This window comes from Neophocaena asiaeorientalis, unplaced genomic scaffold (assembly GCF_003031525.2).
Source record: "Neophocaena asiaeorientalis asiaeorientalis breed wild unplaced genomic scaffold, Neophocaena_asiaeorientalis_V1.1 scaffold226, whole genome shotgun sequence".
NCBI classification, from domain to species: Eukaryota; Metazoa; Chordata; class Mammalia; order Artiodactyla; family Phocoenidae; genus Neophocaena; species Neophocaena asiaeorientalis.
The window spans coordinates 284,553-298,691 of record NW_020173037.1 but is presented as its reverse complement, the minus strand read 5'-3'; the positions used below and the strand labels follow the sequence as shown (position 1 = coordinate 298,691).

Genomic DNA, 14,139 nt, shown 5'->3' with positions numbered 1-14,139 from the left:
ATACGCCCAACGCCCAACGGCGCCTCCCTCCCGCACTGTTACAAGCTCAGACGTTGCTCTAAGTAAGACAGTAGCATTAAGACAGCTAAAATTACACACTGCCTGAGGAAAGCGGCTATGATGAGAGAAACCCAAATTCACCGTTTACACTAATTCTCTATATGACTGGATCGTTCCACCGAAAAGGTTTCTTCTGCTCCCTAATTCATAGATTAAGATGCTCACTGGAATGGAACAACCCACACTGGGGCCAGATCTATGTACCACCGCCACCCAAAACATCTAGCGCGAGGAGCCACGAAACGTGACAGAAAACAAGCTTTCTTGCTATGGAAAGCAAAAAACGTGACAAATTAAGAGTTTTGCTTAACGCTTATAAAATGCCTTTTCACTCAATTATATTTTCACTTACATAAACGGACTCATGCAAAGCTGCCTGATTACTACAGATAAGGAGAAAGAAAGAAAAAACTTTAGTTAAAATACATATATATGACATTTTTAATCCTAATTTTAATAAAATTGTGAATCACTAAACCTGCATAATTATTTTTGTTGTCAATGGTAATTTTTCTTCCATAAGTACTTTATGGGCTCCACCCAACTCGTGGCCTTGTCTCAGAGGCAGACTCTAGGATCCTAGTTTATTGTCTTTAAAAATGAAATTACAGATGTTACTGTAGCAAACTGGATGCTACTGTGGTGTCCTCACCTTCCTCTGGTGACCTTTTGCAGAACCTTCATTCCCGCCAGCCTGCAGGACTTGCCCTCCAACTCCCTGTCCTTCAGGACGGCGCCCTCCGAGTGCACCTCACTGAAGAGTCCGAGGGCATCTTGCACGAGAAGGCAGACTCTACAAAAAAGGATCCACATTTGCTCTTTTAGGAGACAGTTTTTGATTCAGTACAGAGACCAGAATTTCCTTCTCCTTCACTAGAAATCCACTGTAGATCCACCGTAGAAATCCACTTCCATTTAAAACATTTCAAATTATGTTTTATCAAACACTAATATTCAAAGATATTAATAGGTATTCCTTGAAAATTATCACCAAAATGTTGCTAGCAATAACTTTTCTAAAATTTACTTCATCAGATCTATGGAGAAAAAAATACATTGAAATCACATACAATTATTACTATGGTCAATTCTTCTTGCAATACGACATTTTATACCCAAGAACACCAGGAAATATCCCTGACTGCTCGCCTGATGCCCATATGGTTTTAGTCTGTTCCGGAGCGATATGTAGCAGGTGGTACCCAGAAGAATGTCCTATCTATCTTAAATATATTAGTCTTAACATTTCCATATGTGTGACATTATTTAATATGTTGTAGCTATAAGACACTTATATAGTACAAACTCATTTCTCATGGTTGACTGGAAAAAGAAAATTTTACACAAAGAGTAGGGTTCTGTGGCTTATAATTAGGTCTGGATCAAACAAGTGAAAAGCTAGAATACTTCAAAATGAAGATGAACAACGGTGGCCTTTGGATTTTACAAAAATGAGGAGCTGAGTTGCCTAAAGTAGAAAAATTAATGTTCAATCCTACTGACTTAACCTCAGGATTTAAAGGTCAAAAAGGAAGTGGGATGTAAGTTATTTGTTTCTTCCAGAATTCTGAATATTGTCCCACTGCCTTCTAGTCTTCCACTGTTTCTAACGAGAAGTCCCTTGTTACACGAGGAGTCACTTTTCACTTGCTGCTTCCAAGACTTTACCTTTGGCTTTCAACATTTTGACTATGACGCATTTGGGTATGTCTCTTTTTAGGTTTATCCTACTACAAGTTCATAGAGTTTCTTGGATGTGTAAAGTTTTCCAGTCCAATTTGAGCCATCTTCAGCCATTATTACTCCAAATATCTTTTCTGTTCCCTCCCCCACTCCCCTGCCCTTCTGGCGCTCCCATTACATGTGTATTGGTGCACTTAATGGTGTTCCACATTTCTGAGGTTCTTCATTCTTTTCTCCCCTTAGAATATTTATTTGTCATTTGTGAGATTTCCATAATAGTGCAGAGATAATCATGGTATGTTTTAATTCTTCATAAAGACTAAGTTATTAAAAAGTCTTCACAAGCATTTTTTTAATTGCTAAAATACTCTGCAGTCATCAATTTGAGATTAAGTTTTAACATCCTATTGAAATTACAATCCTCTTTTCTTGGGGAAGAGTTTTAAGTTTGACAAAGGGCTTACAAATGTGTAATGCTTCCCAAATCTGCATGTCATGTGCACAGGGGCTATGCTACTCTCTGTATGTTCCAATTTTGGTGTAAGTGCTGTCAAAGTGAGCACTTTTCATTCTGTCTCTCCTTCGGGCTGCACTAGCTCCATTATTCTAGATCCAAGTCCATGGATTCTTTCTTCTTCCAGCTCACATCTACTGTTGAGCCTATCTAGTGAATTTTTCATATCAGTTATTATACTTTCCAACTCCAGAATTTCCATTTGGTTCTTTCCAGTTTGTGTCTTTTTACCGATATCCTCCTTTTGATTAGACTCTGTCATCTACACACTGTAATCTGGAGACATGGTTCCCTCTGCTCTTTGAACGTATTTATAATGGCTGTTTTAAAATCTCTGTCTGCTAAGTCCAACAACTGGGCCCTTCAAAAGCGGCTTCTATCATCTGCTTTTTCCCTCATGTATGGGTCATGCTTCCCTGTTTCTCTGCAAACCTTGCAATTTTTGGTTGACAACTGGGCGTGCTGGATAGTAAATTGCGGCAACTCTGGATCCTTGACTCCTCTCCGCCAAGGGTTGATGATGTAGTTTACTCACTTGCTCAGTGACCTGTCTGAACAGCTCTTCCCCTGCAGGCTCTGATGGTCCTGCTCAGACTGTCTTCTTGTTTTTATCTTTTCACATGGCTACCCAGAGGCTGTCCCTAGGTCAGCGAAGCCACTTATTAGTGAAAGGTTGTGCTTGAGCATCCTTAGCCAGTCAGACTTTTAACCTTTACCACTGGACATGTGTGTCTTGGAGGTTGATCTCATGGTTCAAGGAGTGCAGGTTTTTGCCCTCATCCCTCTCCTTTGGCCAGAGCTCATATTTCCCCTCCCTAATCACACCTGTGAAGATGTGGCCTTGGGCAGGTCAGACAGCCAGACCTGTGTGCGATTTTAAAGTCTGGCTTCCCAGAGTTGTCCCTGGTTCAGAGCAGCCAACTGTTCATCTAGTGTGGCTGGAGGTGGTCCTGAGGCCCTTCAGGGAAGTGAGGCTCGTACCCCAACCTTCCCATGGGGGCCGTCAGCGCTCCTGAGAGCACACCCTTCCTGTCTCTCAAGTCTGACTGTGATTCCAGGAGGGCTCTTGGTGGTCTCTTTTCCCTGATTCTCTCTGCTAACTTTTCATTGCTCTGTTCTTTGCTTGTTGATAAAGAGTCAGGAAATTACAAGCACTCTCTGAACCTCTCTCCACCAAGATCCTCACTGTTTTCAACAACACTCTTGGGCATGGAATTCTCCCGCCATCTCATGCAGCCCTACAGAGCTCTTCTTCTTCACCATAACCTGTCTCCCTCTGGGCAGTGCCCCCTTTGCCTGGACTTCAGTCTGCGTGGTGCATCTACCCTGTGGCGGGCTGGGGTAGGACAACTGGGCCAGTATTCTTGGCCCACCACACTTGGGGTTGAGCTTCTGCAACAGGGGCCTGCGGATAAGGGATGCTAGTGGGCAGCCCTCCTAGAGTGAAATGTGCCCTGGACTGGGAGTTGAGGGGAGGGGGTTGTCTTCTTGACTGCACTCCCTGGAGTAAAGCCTCAGAGTAGCAGTGGTTGGGGGGGGCAGTCAGGGCTCAAGGGCCACAGACTCACTGTTCTTAGTGAGATTTATCAGATTTTCTTGGTTCCACTGAAGGAATGCTTCCCCATTTGCTGTATGCCCTTAGGACAATTTCCAGAGGCTTCACATGATTGTTTTTTACAGCTTTCTGCCGTTGAAACTCTGCGAAGGGGAGAATCCACTGTGTAAGCAGAGATCCTCTGGATAGTTAGCATGTGCCGTGTAAGAAAATATAATGGCTCTGTAGCCATTATTTACAGGTTCTGAGAGTATCTGGAAACTCTCTGAGTTTGTAGACTTACGTGTGAGTTGTTCTTTTTTTCTTAAAAGACATCTTGATTTGCTTGAACACAAGAAATGAGCCAAATACAAAATTACTGGGTCAGACACAGAAGCGCTTGATGTAGCGAGGTCTAGAGGGCTGCAGAGCCTCAAAATCAGTGTCACAAGATTTTGAGTAACAGTGGCACATACGGGGTTGTCAATGTACCCCAAACAGTGCCCTGGCCTTAGGGGTGTCTATTTATGTGCTAAACACAGCAGGACTGCTGCGGGCCCAGGCCTGTGCAGGTGCCCTCTGAACCTCCCTAGGGAAAGGCCTGGCACAGGTAAACACACAATCACAGGCTGTGGGATTACAGGAGGGAAATAATAGACAGCCTGTGAGAAAGCACTGGGGTGGAATGGCCTGGCCAGGTGGTTAGGGAAGGCTCCTTACAAGAGGTGATCTTTAAGCTGTGTCCTGAAGAAAGAGAAGCCCACCCTGCACAGGGCTGAAAGAAGCACACTTAGAGGAGAGAGCACAGCACACACAGAACCTGGGATGGCAACGAGCCTTTCCATGTTTGAGAAGTTGAAAGAAGGCTGGAAAATAATACAAAAGAAAGAAAAAGAAGACAGGGGGAAAGTGGTAATAAGGGGAAAGACTATGTACTATGTGGGTATTTCCATGCATTGCTCCTGATTTAAAATCAAAGTTATGTTGATGAAAAATTAAAAACTCGAGGCACTTGTAAAGGGGCGGGATGGGGAACGGGGAGGAGGCAAGGGCATCTCCCTGGAGGGGCGCCTCTGCTGTGCGCAAAGGCCCGTGCCGGGGGCTCCCTGTGTGTGGGCGGAGGGGCTGCCTGGGCCCAGGTGGTAAATCGCTGGCCCGGTCCAGCCAGCACCCCCGCCCCCCGCCACGGGCGAGTCACGGGGGACACTAACAGGCGTTAGACCAAATGCTCCGTTTCAGAGATACAACCGCTGGCACAGGCAGGAGGCTGGCTCGAACCGAGCACTTTCAGAGCCTCGGCGGTCCGCGTGTGAGTTCGCTGCCCTAATCGATGGAAACGGGGGCTGCAAAGTGCTATTCACAGGCTGAGCTCCACTGGCTCATGTGTTTACTTTAGTTTATAAAGTGTTAAATTTTTTTTAAAAAATTAGCAGCAAATATTAAAAATTAAGAGATCTTATATAAAATTCGTTTCCTGTTTTCCTAAGAAGCCTGCGGCTCTGGCAGTACTGGGTGGCCGACACTCATCGTCAGGCACCAGCCTGTCCGGTCATCACGCGGCCCCACCCGCCCCCCAGCCGTCACGCGTGTGTGTCCCGCTGGCCTCGGTCAGCAGGAGGGCCTGCGTGAGGGCAACGTCTCAGGGCAGAGACTGAAGCACACAGTCTTGGGGGATGGACGAGGGACCGGAAGAGTCTGCACTGGCCTAAGATTTCTGAAGAGGTGAGTGGAGTGGAGAATGAAGCGCCGCCCCGGGTGTGGGCAGCCCAGACGTGGGTCTCATTTCAGAGCGGAGGAGCCAGGGAATCCAGACCAGCCAAGCGACCTGAGCCGGGAGGTCACGGACAGAGCTGACCGACACGGGCCCGGGGGAGGACAGGGCTCGCCGCAGGGCATGGAGGGCTGGGCCTGGCCCTGCCCCAGCACCAGCCAGCTCCTGGCTGCCCGTCCCCGTCGACACCGGGGGCCGGCTCTGGACGCCACGTCAGTTACCTCGTCTGCGCCAGGTGAGACGGTTCCAGTTCCACACGGGAGGCGCTCGGGCCCCGCCCGGAGGTAGCAGAGTGGCCGAGCCCAGCAGGACACGCAGCCGACATGAGCACTGCCCCTAAGTATCCCTGAAATACTGGATGAGCTGCAGCCTAGCCATATGGAGACGAGGAGACTCGACATTTTAAGATCACGTCAGGGGTCGGCGCTCACAAGATGGGGTCTCGGCTCTGGGAAGCAGGCTGGGTGCGTCCATTCGCCCTCCGGCCAGGATGCCAAGGATCCCCAGCAACTCCACACCCCGGGCTGCTGGCGACGGGCAACCTCGGGCTCTGGCTGCAGGTGACTTTCCGCACATACTGAGCCCTGGTGCCGGGAATCCCACGCCTCGCCTGACAGGGACACTGCTGTCTTCAGAAGTGGTCAGCTTAGATAAACGCTAGACCAGCACAGAGAGAACGTCTCCAGGGAGGAAGGGGGATGTCCGTGGTTAAGAGTAAGAGCCTCAGAACTACTTCGTTCCCTGAGATAGAGTTCGCCGCTCAAACCTCTCGCAGTAACAGTCTGGCACGCGAACACCACTTATTTCAGATCAATGTTCCACCCACGCCTAAAACACTGACCGTCACCAAATAAAACCCCTCACCCACGTTCATGGTTTTCAGCACATGGTGCTGGGTGGCAGCGGCCTGGGAGGGGCTGCCTCAGCTCTGCGGCTGGGGGACGTGGCCAGCTGCTGGGAGCTTCGGCTCTGGAACCCTTAAATCCAGGCAACATTATCTGCTCGGCACCTAGCGAAGAGCCTGCACCGAATCTGCGCCCAGCGTCGTGCTTTCCTTCACCCACCAGGCAAATCCACTTCGTTACAAACACACTTAATCGGCAAGAAGGTGGTTTTTTCCCGTCACATCACTTGTCAGCTCTCCTGAGCCCGTAGGAGGTGTGTGCACCTCTGTAAAAGGGCTGATCTCCTGCGTGAAGGGGCTCAGAGGAACGTGCTCGAAGCAGCAGAGGGCCCACCGCCACAGACGTGACGTCGTCACTCCTGACACCAGCTTGTGATCCGCCTCGTGGTGCCGTCCTCACCACCCAGCTCCCCAGTTTCATGGTAAGTAAAGCTCCTCTCTGGGTAAAGAGATGGAGAATCACCAACACCTCGCATGGCCCCAGAGCCCTCGGCTGCAGCGCCTCGACTCCGTGCATTTCTGAGCCACGAGGGTGAGGCTGGAAGAACTGACTAAAACTGATGCCAAGCCACACTCCACAGCACATGCCCAGCAGCATAAAGCAATACAGATAAGAGGTGCACGGTTCCATCCGGCCACATCACGATGGAAGTATAAAGTCCATCGTGCAGTTAATGTTTATCTTTAAGAATGCTTCCTTCCTTCTCTTACCAGCTGAACGCCTCATCATGCTAATTAAAGAACATTTTAAAAATTCTAAAAATGCATGTATTGTTAGGCTGTGAAAGTACCAGAACAAAGCACAAGAAATAAGGAAAACAAAACTGTTGACTCACAGAGGGGGTTTTAGTGAGACGATAATCCCTCTTTGAAGCTTTAAATGCCCCTCCCCAACTTTTCAAAAATATTTACTTTCCCTCCTTTCATTCACTGGCTCAATATCATAGATACATAAATTAAGAAAAGCAAGAAAGAAGCAGCGAACATGGGTATGTGTGTGCGTGTGTGTGTGCGTGTGTGTCTGTGAACGCTTGTGTTCCGAGAGAGAAGCAGGCGAAGTGACATGTGGGATGTTTACACGAGTCATGGAAGCAGTTCTGAGCAGTCCACCAAGAATTCCCGGAATCAGAGTCAGGCCTGGCTGTTTTATTCTAGGTCAGTGTCAACCGAAGCAGCCTCTGAAGATCAACAAGGATCTTTCTCTCCATGTTATAAGCCCTTACTAAGCCCTAATCTAAGGAAGAAACAGAAGAAATTCGAGGATGAAGTGAGAAAAAGAAGCAGGAGAGAGAGAAAGGGGAAGAGAGGCTGGGAGGGGAGCTTGGACCTGACCCCGAAAGGGAGGAGAGGGCGAAGAGCAGGGTGCGCGGAGGGGGCAGGGCCTTTCCCAGCTCCAAGCCGCGCGCAGACGGGAAACCAGATACAGCAGGACACTGTGTCCTCCTGAAAAACAAGCAGACCACGCTCCTAAAGTAAACAGCTAATCCTGCTGTTTATCTTTCTAACATGAGATGTTAGCAGGATGATCTCTACTGCACAGAAATGGGGTTTTTATTCATTAAAAAAATCATATTTTCTCTTTGCTAAAATAAAAGTGTGACACGGAAACTTTCTAATACTAGTGAACAAGAAGGAGTTAACAGTCGTTCTTTGCTAAAACTAACTTAACTAAAGGATGGCAAGAAGCCTGAGAAAGGCCTTTTCCACACTTACACTTCCTCTTTATTTTTGGAAAATACTGCATTGCTGAAATTAACCAAACAACAAACCCTGCTGCAAGCGTGGTCTTTTAAGGAGGACACAAATAACGTGGACATAACTGTGGCGTCCTGCACTTGGACTGTGGTTTTACCACTCCTGGAGATAAGACTTGACTGGGCCGAGACAAGTCAGAAGAGGACGTTTTATACATTCATACAAGTTTGCCTCCAGAACAAGTTTTCAAAGATACATAGCTACTCTTACACATTTTTGTTAATTGAAATTTCGACGGAGAGAAGTGTAGATTCACGTGCAGGTGTGAGACCCTCAAACACTCTGCCCCTTTCCCCCAGTGGCACACTGTGCCCTGACTGACACAGTAAGACATCACACCAGACACCTCACAGCTGCAAGCACCACCCGGTTCAGGGCTCACCCACCCCACTGGTGTGTGCGTGCGTGCGTGCGTGCGTGTGTGTGTGGTGCTGTGAAGTTTTATCACCTGTGGAGGATCCTGTATCCACCGCCACAAGGACCCCTCAGGCTGCCTTTTATCACGCACCTCCCTCTGTCTCCCTACCCTCCATCCCCAGCATCCAGAAGCCACTAATCTGTCTTCCATTTCTAAATGCGGCCACTTTTGAAATGTTACAAAACTGGAATCATCTAGTATATGACCTCTGGGTTTGAGTTTTTTCCCTCAGCACAGCTCCCTGGCAATAATCAAGCTACTACACCTTTTATTTTTATAACAGCTTGAGACCTAACTCACATACCATAAAACTCACCCAAATAAAAAGACTGCGGCAAAATGCACATGAAATTTCCAGTTTCACCATTTTCAAGTGTATAATTCGGTGGCGTTAAGTACACGCACGTGTTCTGCAACCACCAGCACTATCTAGTCCCAGAATATTTCCCTAAAAGGAAACCCCAACCTGTTATGCAGCCTCCCTGTTCTCTTCTCCCCCAAGTACCTGGCAACACACCCATCTACTTTCTGTCTCTACGGATTTGCCTGTTCTGAATATGTCACATAAGTGGAATCATGAAAGTTGTGGCCTTTTGAGACTAGCTTCTTTTACTCAGCATAACATTTTCAAGTTGCATCCAAGGTGTAGCAGGTGCCAGCACTGCATTCCTGCTTGTTGCTGAATAATATTCCACTGTATGGATATGTCACATTTTGTTATCCATCCATCAGGTGATGAACATTTGGGTTGTTTCCACTTTTTTGCATTTATAAATAATACTGCTATGAATGTCAGTGCAGAAGTTATGTAGATATATGTTTTCAATTTTCTTGGGTTTATACCTAGGAGTAGAATTGCTGGATCATGTGGTAATGCTATGTTTAGCTTTTCGAGGAACTGCCAGGCTGTTTTCCAAAGTGTCTGTACCATTTTACCAGCCAGTATGAGGGGCTCCAATTTCTCCAAATCCTTGTCGACACTTATTATTGTCTGTCTTTTTTATTACAACCATCCTAGTGGTGTGAAGTGGTAGCCACTGTGGTTTTGATTTGCATTTCCCAGATGGCTAATGATGTTGATTACCAAGTGATTCGTGGCCATCTTCTTTGGAGAAGTGTCTATTCAAATCCTCTATTTTTTTAATTTGGGTTATCTTTTTATATTGAGTTGTATTAGTTTTTATATATTCTGGATACAAGTCCCCTATCAGATATGTGATTTGCAAAAAGTTTCTCCTGGGCTCCCCTGGTGGCACAGTGGTTGAGAGTCCGCCTGCAGATGCAGGGGACACGGGTTCGATCCCGGGTCTGGGAAGATCCCACATGCCGCAGAGTGGCTGGGCCCGTGAGCCATGGCCGCTGAGCCTGCGCGTCCGGAGCCTGTGCTCCGCAACGAGAGAGGCCACAGCAGTGAGAGGCCCGCGTACCACAAAAAAAAAAAAAAAAAAAGTTTCTCCTGTTCTCTGGCTCGTCTATTACTTTCTTGACAATGTCCTTTGAAGCACAGAAGTTTTTATTCTGATGAAGCCCCATTTATGGATTTTTCTTTTGTTATATATGCTTTTGGTGCCATAGGTAAGAAACAATTACCTAATATGTTATGTTTAGGAAGATATTCCTATGTTTTCTTTTGAGTGTTATAGTTTTAGTTCTTAGGTTTAGGCCTATGATCTATTTTGAATTAATTCTTGTGTATGGTGTGAGGCAGGGGTCAACTTAACTCTTTTGAATGTGAATATCCAGTTGTCTCAGTGCTTTCTGTTGGAATTACTATTCTTTTACAGTTGAAATGTCTGTCTCCTTTGTCAAAAATCAGCTGACCATAAATATAAGGTATTATAAATTTTAAAAGAACATATACATCATGCCAGTGATATCTAAAAAAATAATGAAGTATATGAGTGTAGGTCTTAAAAAGAAAGAAAGAGTCTGAACTCACCAAACGAGAGGATTTAATCAGAGTTTTGGTCTATCATTAGCCAAGAGTTGTGTAAATGCATCTGTTCTTCCCAGGATATACAGACTGAAGTTGCTGCTATATTTATTTAGGTCCAATGAATACTGAGCAAGGGTAACTGGCCAGAATCGCCTCTAATCTAGTTCTATCACTTTACCATCATCCTGCAGAGGACTCCTAAAGCTCTGTGTCTTCTGGTCCAAACCTGTGGCTCTTCCTGTGTGTTCCCTCTTTGTGTAACTGGGCCCCACCATTCTCCCGGTCACGCTCTCTTCCAAAACTTGAGAGTGATCTTTATTTCCGTTTTTCCACATCCAGTTGCTGCAGCCAATCCATCTGCTCCATATTTATCTTCTTAACATCATCCGTCCTTCTCATTCCTGTTTTGCTGTCTTGTTCTGCTTATTACATGGATTAGGCAGGTGTTTCCCAACTGATCTTTTAACCTCATTCTTCCCTCTAGCCACTCCTGCAGGTTGCTGCTAAAGTAATCTTTCTTAAGGGACAGAGTTGGTCATGTCACTCAACTAGTCACGGGCCTTCCAGGGCACCCCAGTGACTCCTGCGTGTCTCCGGATGCATGCATGTGTGAGTCCAAGACCAAGCTCCTGCAGTCTCAGCCCCACCTGAGACCTGGTTCCCATTCCTTCCTCTAAACGAATCTGATGTTCCCTACCACCCCACTTGTCTAAGGATGCTCATTTTTTTTTTTTTTTTCTTTTTTGCGGTACGCGGGCCTCTCACTGTTGTGGCCTCTCCCGTTGCGGAGCACAGGCTCCGGACGCGCAGGCCCAGCGGCCACCGCTCACGGACGCAGCCGCTCCGCGGCATGTGGGATCCTCCCGGACCAGGGCACGAACCCGTGTCCCCTGCATCGGCAGGCGGACTCTCAACCACTGCGCCACCAGGGAAGCCCAGGACGCTCATTTTTCAAAGTCAAACTCAAATTCCATTTCTTTCACGATTTTTCTCATTCCATAGTGCAAACAATTCTTCCTTTTTCTTTGTATGCAAAATGGTTTATTTTTTGCCTTTATTTTAGTTTCTATCACATTCTACTCTATCTTATAAAAACTTGAGTAGATCTCTTCTCTCTCCTTTTTGACTGGAAGTTTCTCGAGGATGGGATCATACTTTTTACTCCCTATGTACCCATTGCAGCCCTTAGCTGTGCATTATAGATGATCAATATGTGCTTGGTGCACTAAGTTGAATTAATTGACAGGCATTTATTCAGGATTTGTAGGAACAAAAGGTATAAGAAGTAGCCCCTACTCTTATGGACAACAATCAGTATTAAGAGGCTTTATACAGGTAATTTACAAGGTGAGATCTTTACACTGCTACAAAGGATAGGAGTTTTAGTGTCCCGGTCAAGTTCTAAATTAGAACAAGATAAACGAAGGGAAAACGGGATCTTGGCTAAGAAAGTTTTTACTCAAAATGTGCCAAATCAACTGAACAGCCCTGGGGAGACTGTGGTCTCGTTTTCTCTCATTTATCCCCTAATCTCTCTCAAACGAGGGTGATTTGGTATTCCCACTTTTCCATGGCTATCCACCACTGAACCTGAACAGCCTAGGGTCTGTGACTGAGTGCACAGTAAGGAAGAAGGCGCCCAGGTGGGGCACATGCTTTGGGAGTGCCGAGGTAAGTCACACATCTTACGGCTTTCCCTGGATCGTCACATGGCATGTTGACCAACCAAGAGTCATCACAGCCTTTCTTAACCTGGGTTCTCTGTGGGGGACGAAGCCCTGACACTCTAAGACTGCACTGTATGAAACAGATCCGACCCTCCTGTGCATCTAGGTGACACTAGTTACGTGCAGACTCGGGAGGAAAGAGAAGAGTCTGGAATATCCTCAGGGTTCTGTGGTTCAAGTGAGGGAGCCAGCTGAGAGTCAATCAACCTGCATCGGGCCTCATGACGCAGCAGGAACAGCATACTCATTCTTAGATGATGGGCTTCTGAGTCAGGGTTTCACACTAGAAGCTGACTAACTGGCCTAGAAACCAGTCCCGTCTAATGCAGCAGCTTGTAAATCATCTGTGTTTGTGAAGCAGAGGTACATGTTCTACCTGCTCTGACCTCACAAAATAAAACACAAACTACCTCGGCAAAAGGCATCCATGAAAGGCTTTCTTGTTTTTCAAAGATCAATGTTGATTTTGTAAGTTCTCAATCCTAAGAACACAACATCCATGACTGAGCAACAGAAAATTGTTTTAGGATATTTGATAGTGACATAATTTCAATTTCAAAGACTAAACCACATTCAGTTTACTGTACTCAAGAAAGCAGACGAGGGATCACTTTCAGAAGACAACTATTCCAGAGGGAAGGAAGGTGCTCAGGTATGAATCCACCTCGTGGCAGGACTGTGAGCCACACCTGGCTCTCCTCCCAGCCTCAGCGTCCCACCTGGCGGGGCGCCAGGACACCCACCGCCCAGCCCCACCCTGATGAGCATCCCTCCTGCATGTGTGCCGCCTCCATGCACCAGCTCTCGCGTGTGGACCAGCAGACGAGCACCCTGGAAGCGCAGCGTGGTCTCCTCCCAGCTGCTGCTCTGCAGCCCACTTTCCTGTCGTCTTCGAGAAAGTACAGGCCTCACAATCTCAAATTTACTAAAAGTCTAAATACAGTACAAAGCATTTTTTCCCCCTGAATCATCAGTGTCTTAGTGAAGTTCTAAATTAGAACAAGATAAATGAAGGGAAGGAGGGATCTTAGCCAAGAAAGTTTTTACTCAAAATGTACCAAATCAATTCAGCAGCCCTGGGCAGACGGTGGTCTTGTTTCTCTCACTTATCCCCCAACTCACTCTCAAGTGAGGGTCAATCCTACAAACAAGGACTTTCTCCTACATAAATAACCTATTTATGTAGGTTATTTGTGTATGTAATAAACAAACAGGTTATTTACGTATGTAATTCTCCTACATAAACAACCACTACACGACCACAAAGGGGAGGAAATGAACACCGCCTACCCTCCTCCTAGCTCTCAGGCCCGTCTGTGCTTCACCCGTTTGTGTCCATCACACCCTTTGCAGCAGAAGACAACTCACAACTGCGTGCTGCATTTAGCTGCCATCCCCTCTAATCCTCTGCGATCCAGAAGGCTCCCTGGCTTCCTTGACTTTCGTGACCTTGACATTCTCCAAGGACACAGGCCAGTAATTTTGTGGTACACAAACTCTCACTTTGGGTTTCTCTGATATTTTCTCATAATGAGATCCAGCTCATGTATTACTGGTAAGGATAACACAGAAGTGGCGCTGTGTTCTTCTAAGCAGTTGGCATGCTATTTCAGTAGGTCCCAATAGTGATGATGTTCAGTTTTATTACTTAATTGAGGCAATGCCTGTCAGGCTTCTCAACTGTAAGTTACTTTTTCCTTTTGAAATTAAAAAAACATTGTGTGGGAGATACTTTCAAACCATGTAAATATCCTATTCCTTGTCAAATTTTCAATTCATTCATTGGTGCTCCAGGGGGTAAGACTCCATACTCCCAATGCAGGGGGCCCCCCCCCCC

At 46.5% G+C, this 14,139-nt stretch overlaps 1 protein-coding gene and 1 pseudogene across 12 annotated transcripts in view; both read right to left on the bottom strand.

Annotated features, from left to right (window-relative positions):
* Positions 1–14,139, bottom strand: part of SPIDR (scaffold protein involved in DNA repair) — a 331,517-nt gene that overhangs the window by 42,693 nt on the left and 274,685 nt on the right. For 10 of the 12 annotated variants that reach the window (XR_003002947.1, XM_024742596.1, XM_024742601.1 and 7 more), the window contains one exon: positions 713–853. The exons of the other annotated variants lie outside the window; for them this stretch is intronic. Coding sequence is in view for 9 of the 10 variants with exons in the window: in XM_024742596.1 (XP_024598364.1) it covers positions 713–853 (141 nt within the window). In the remaining variant the exon portion in view is untranslated. The remainder of the gene's footprint in view (positions 1–712; positions 854–14,139) is intronic. 12 annotated transcript variants of the gene reach the window in all.
* LOC112398239 (uncharacterized) lies at positions 2,206–2,306 on the bottom strand (annotated as a pseudogene).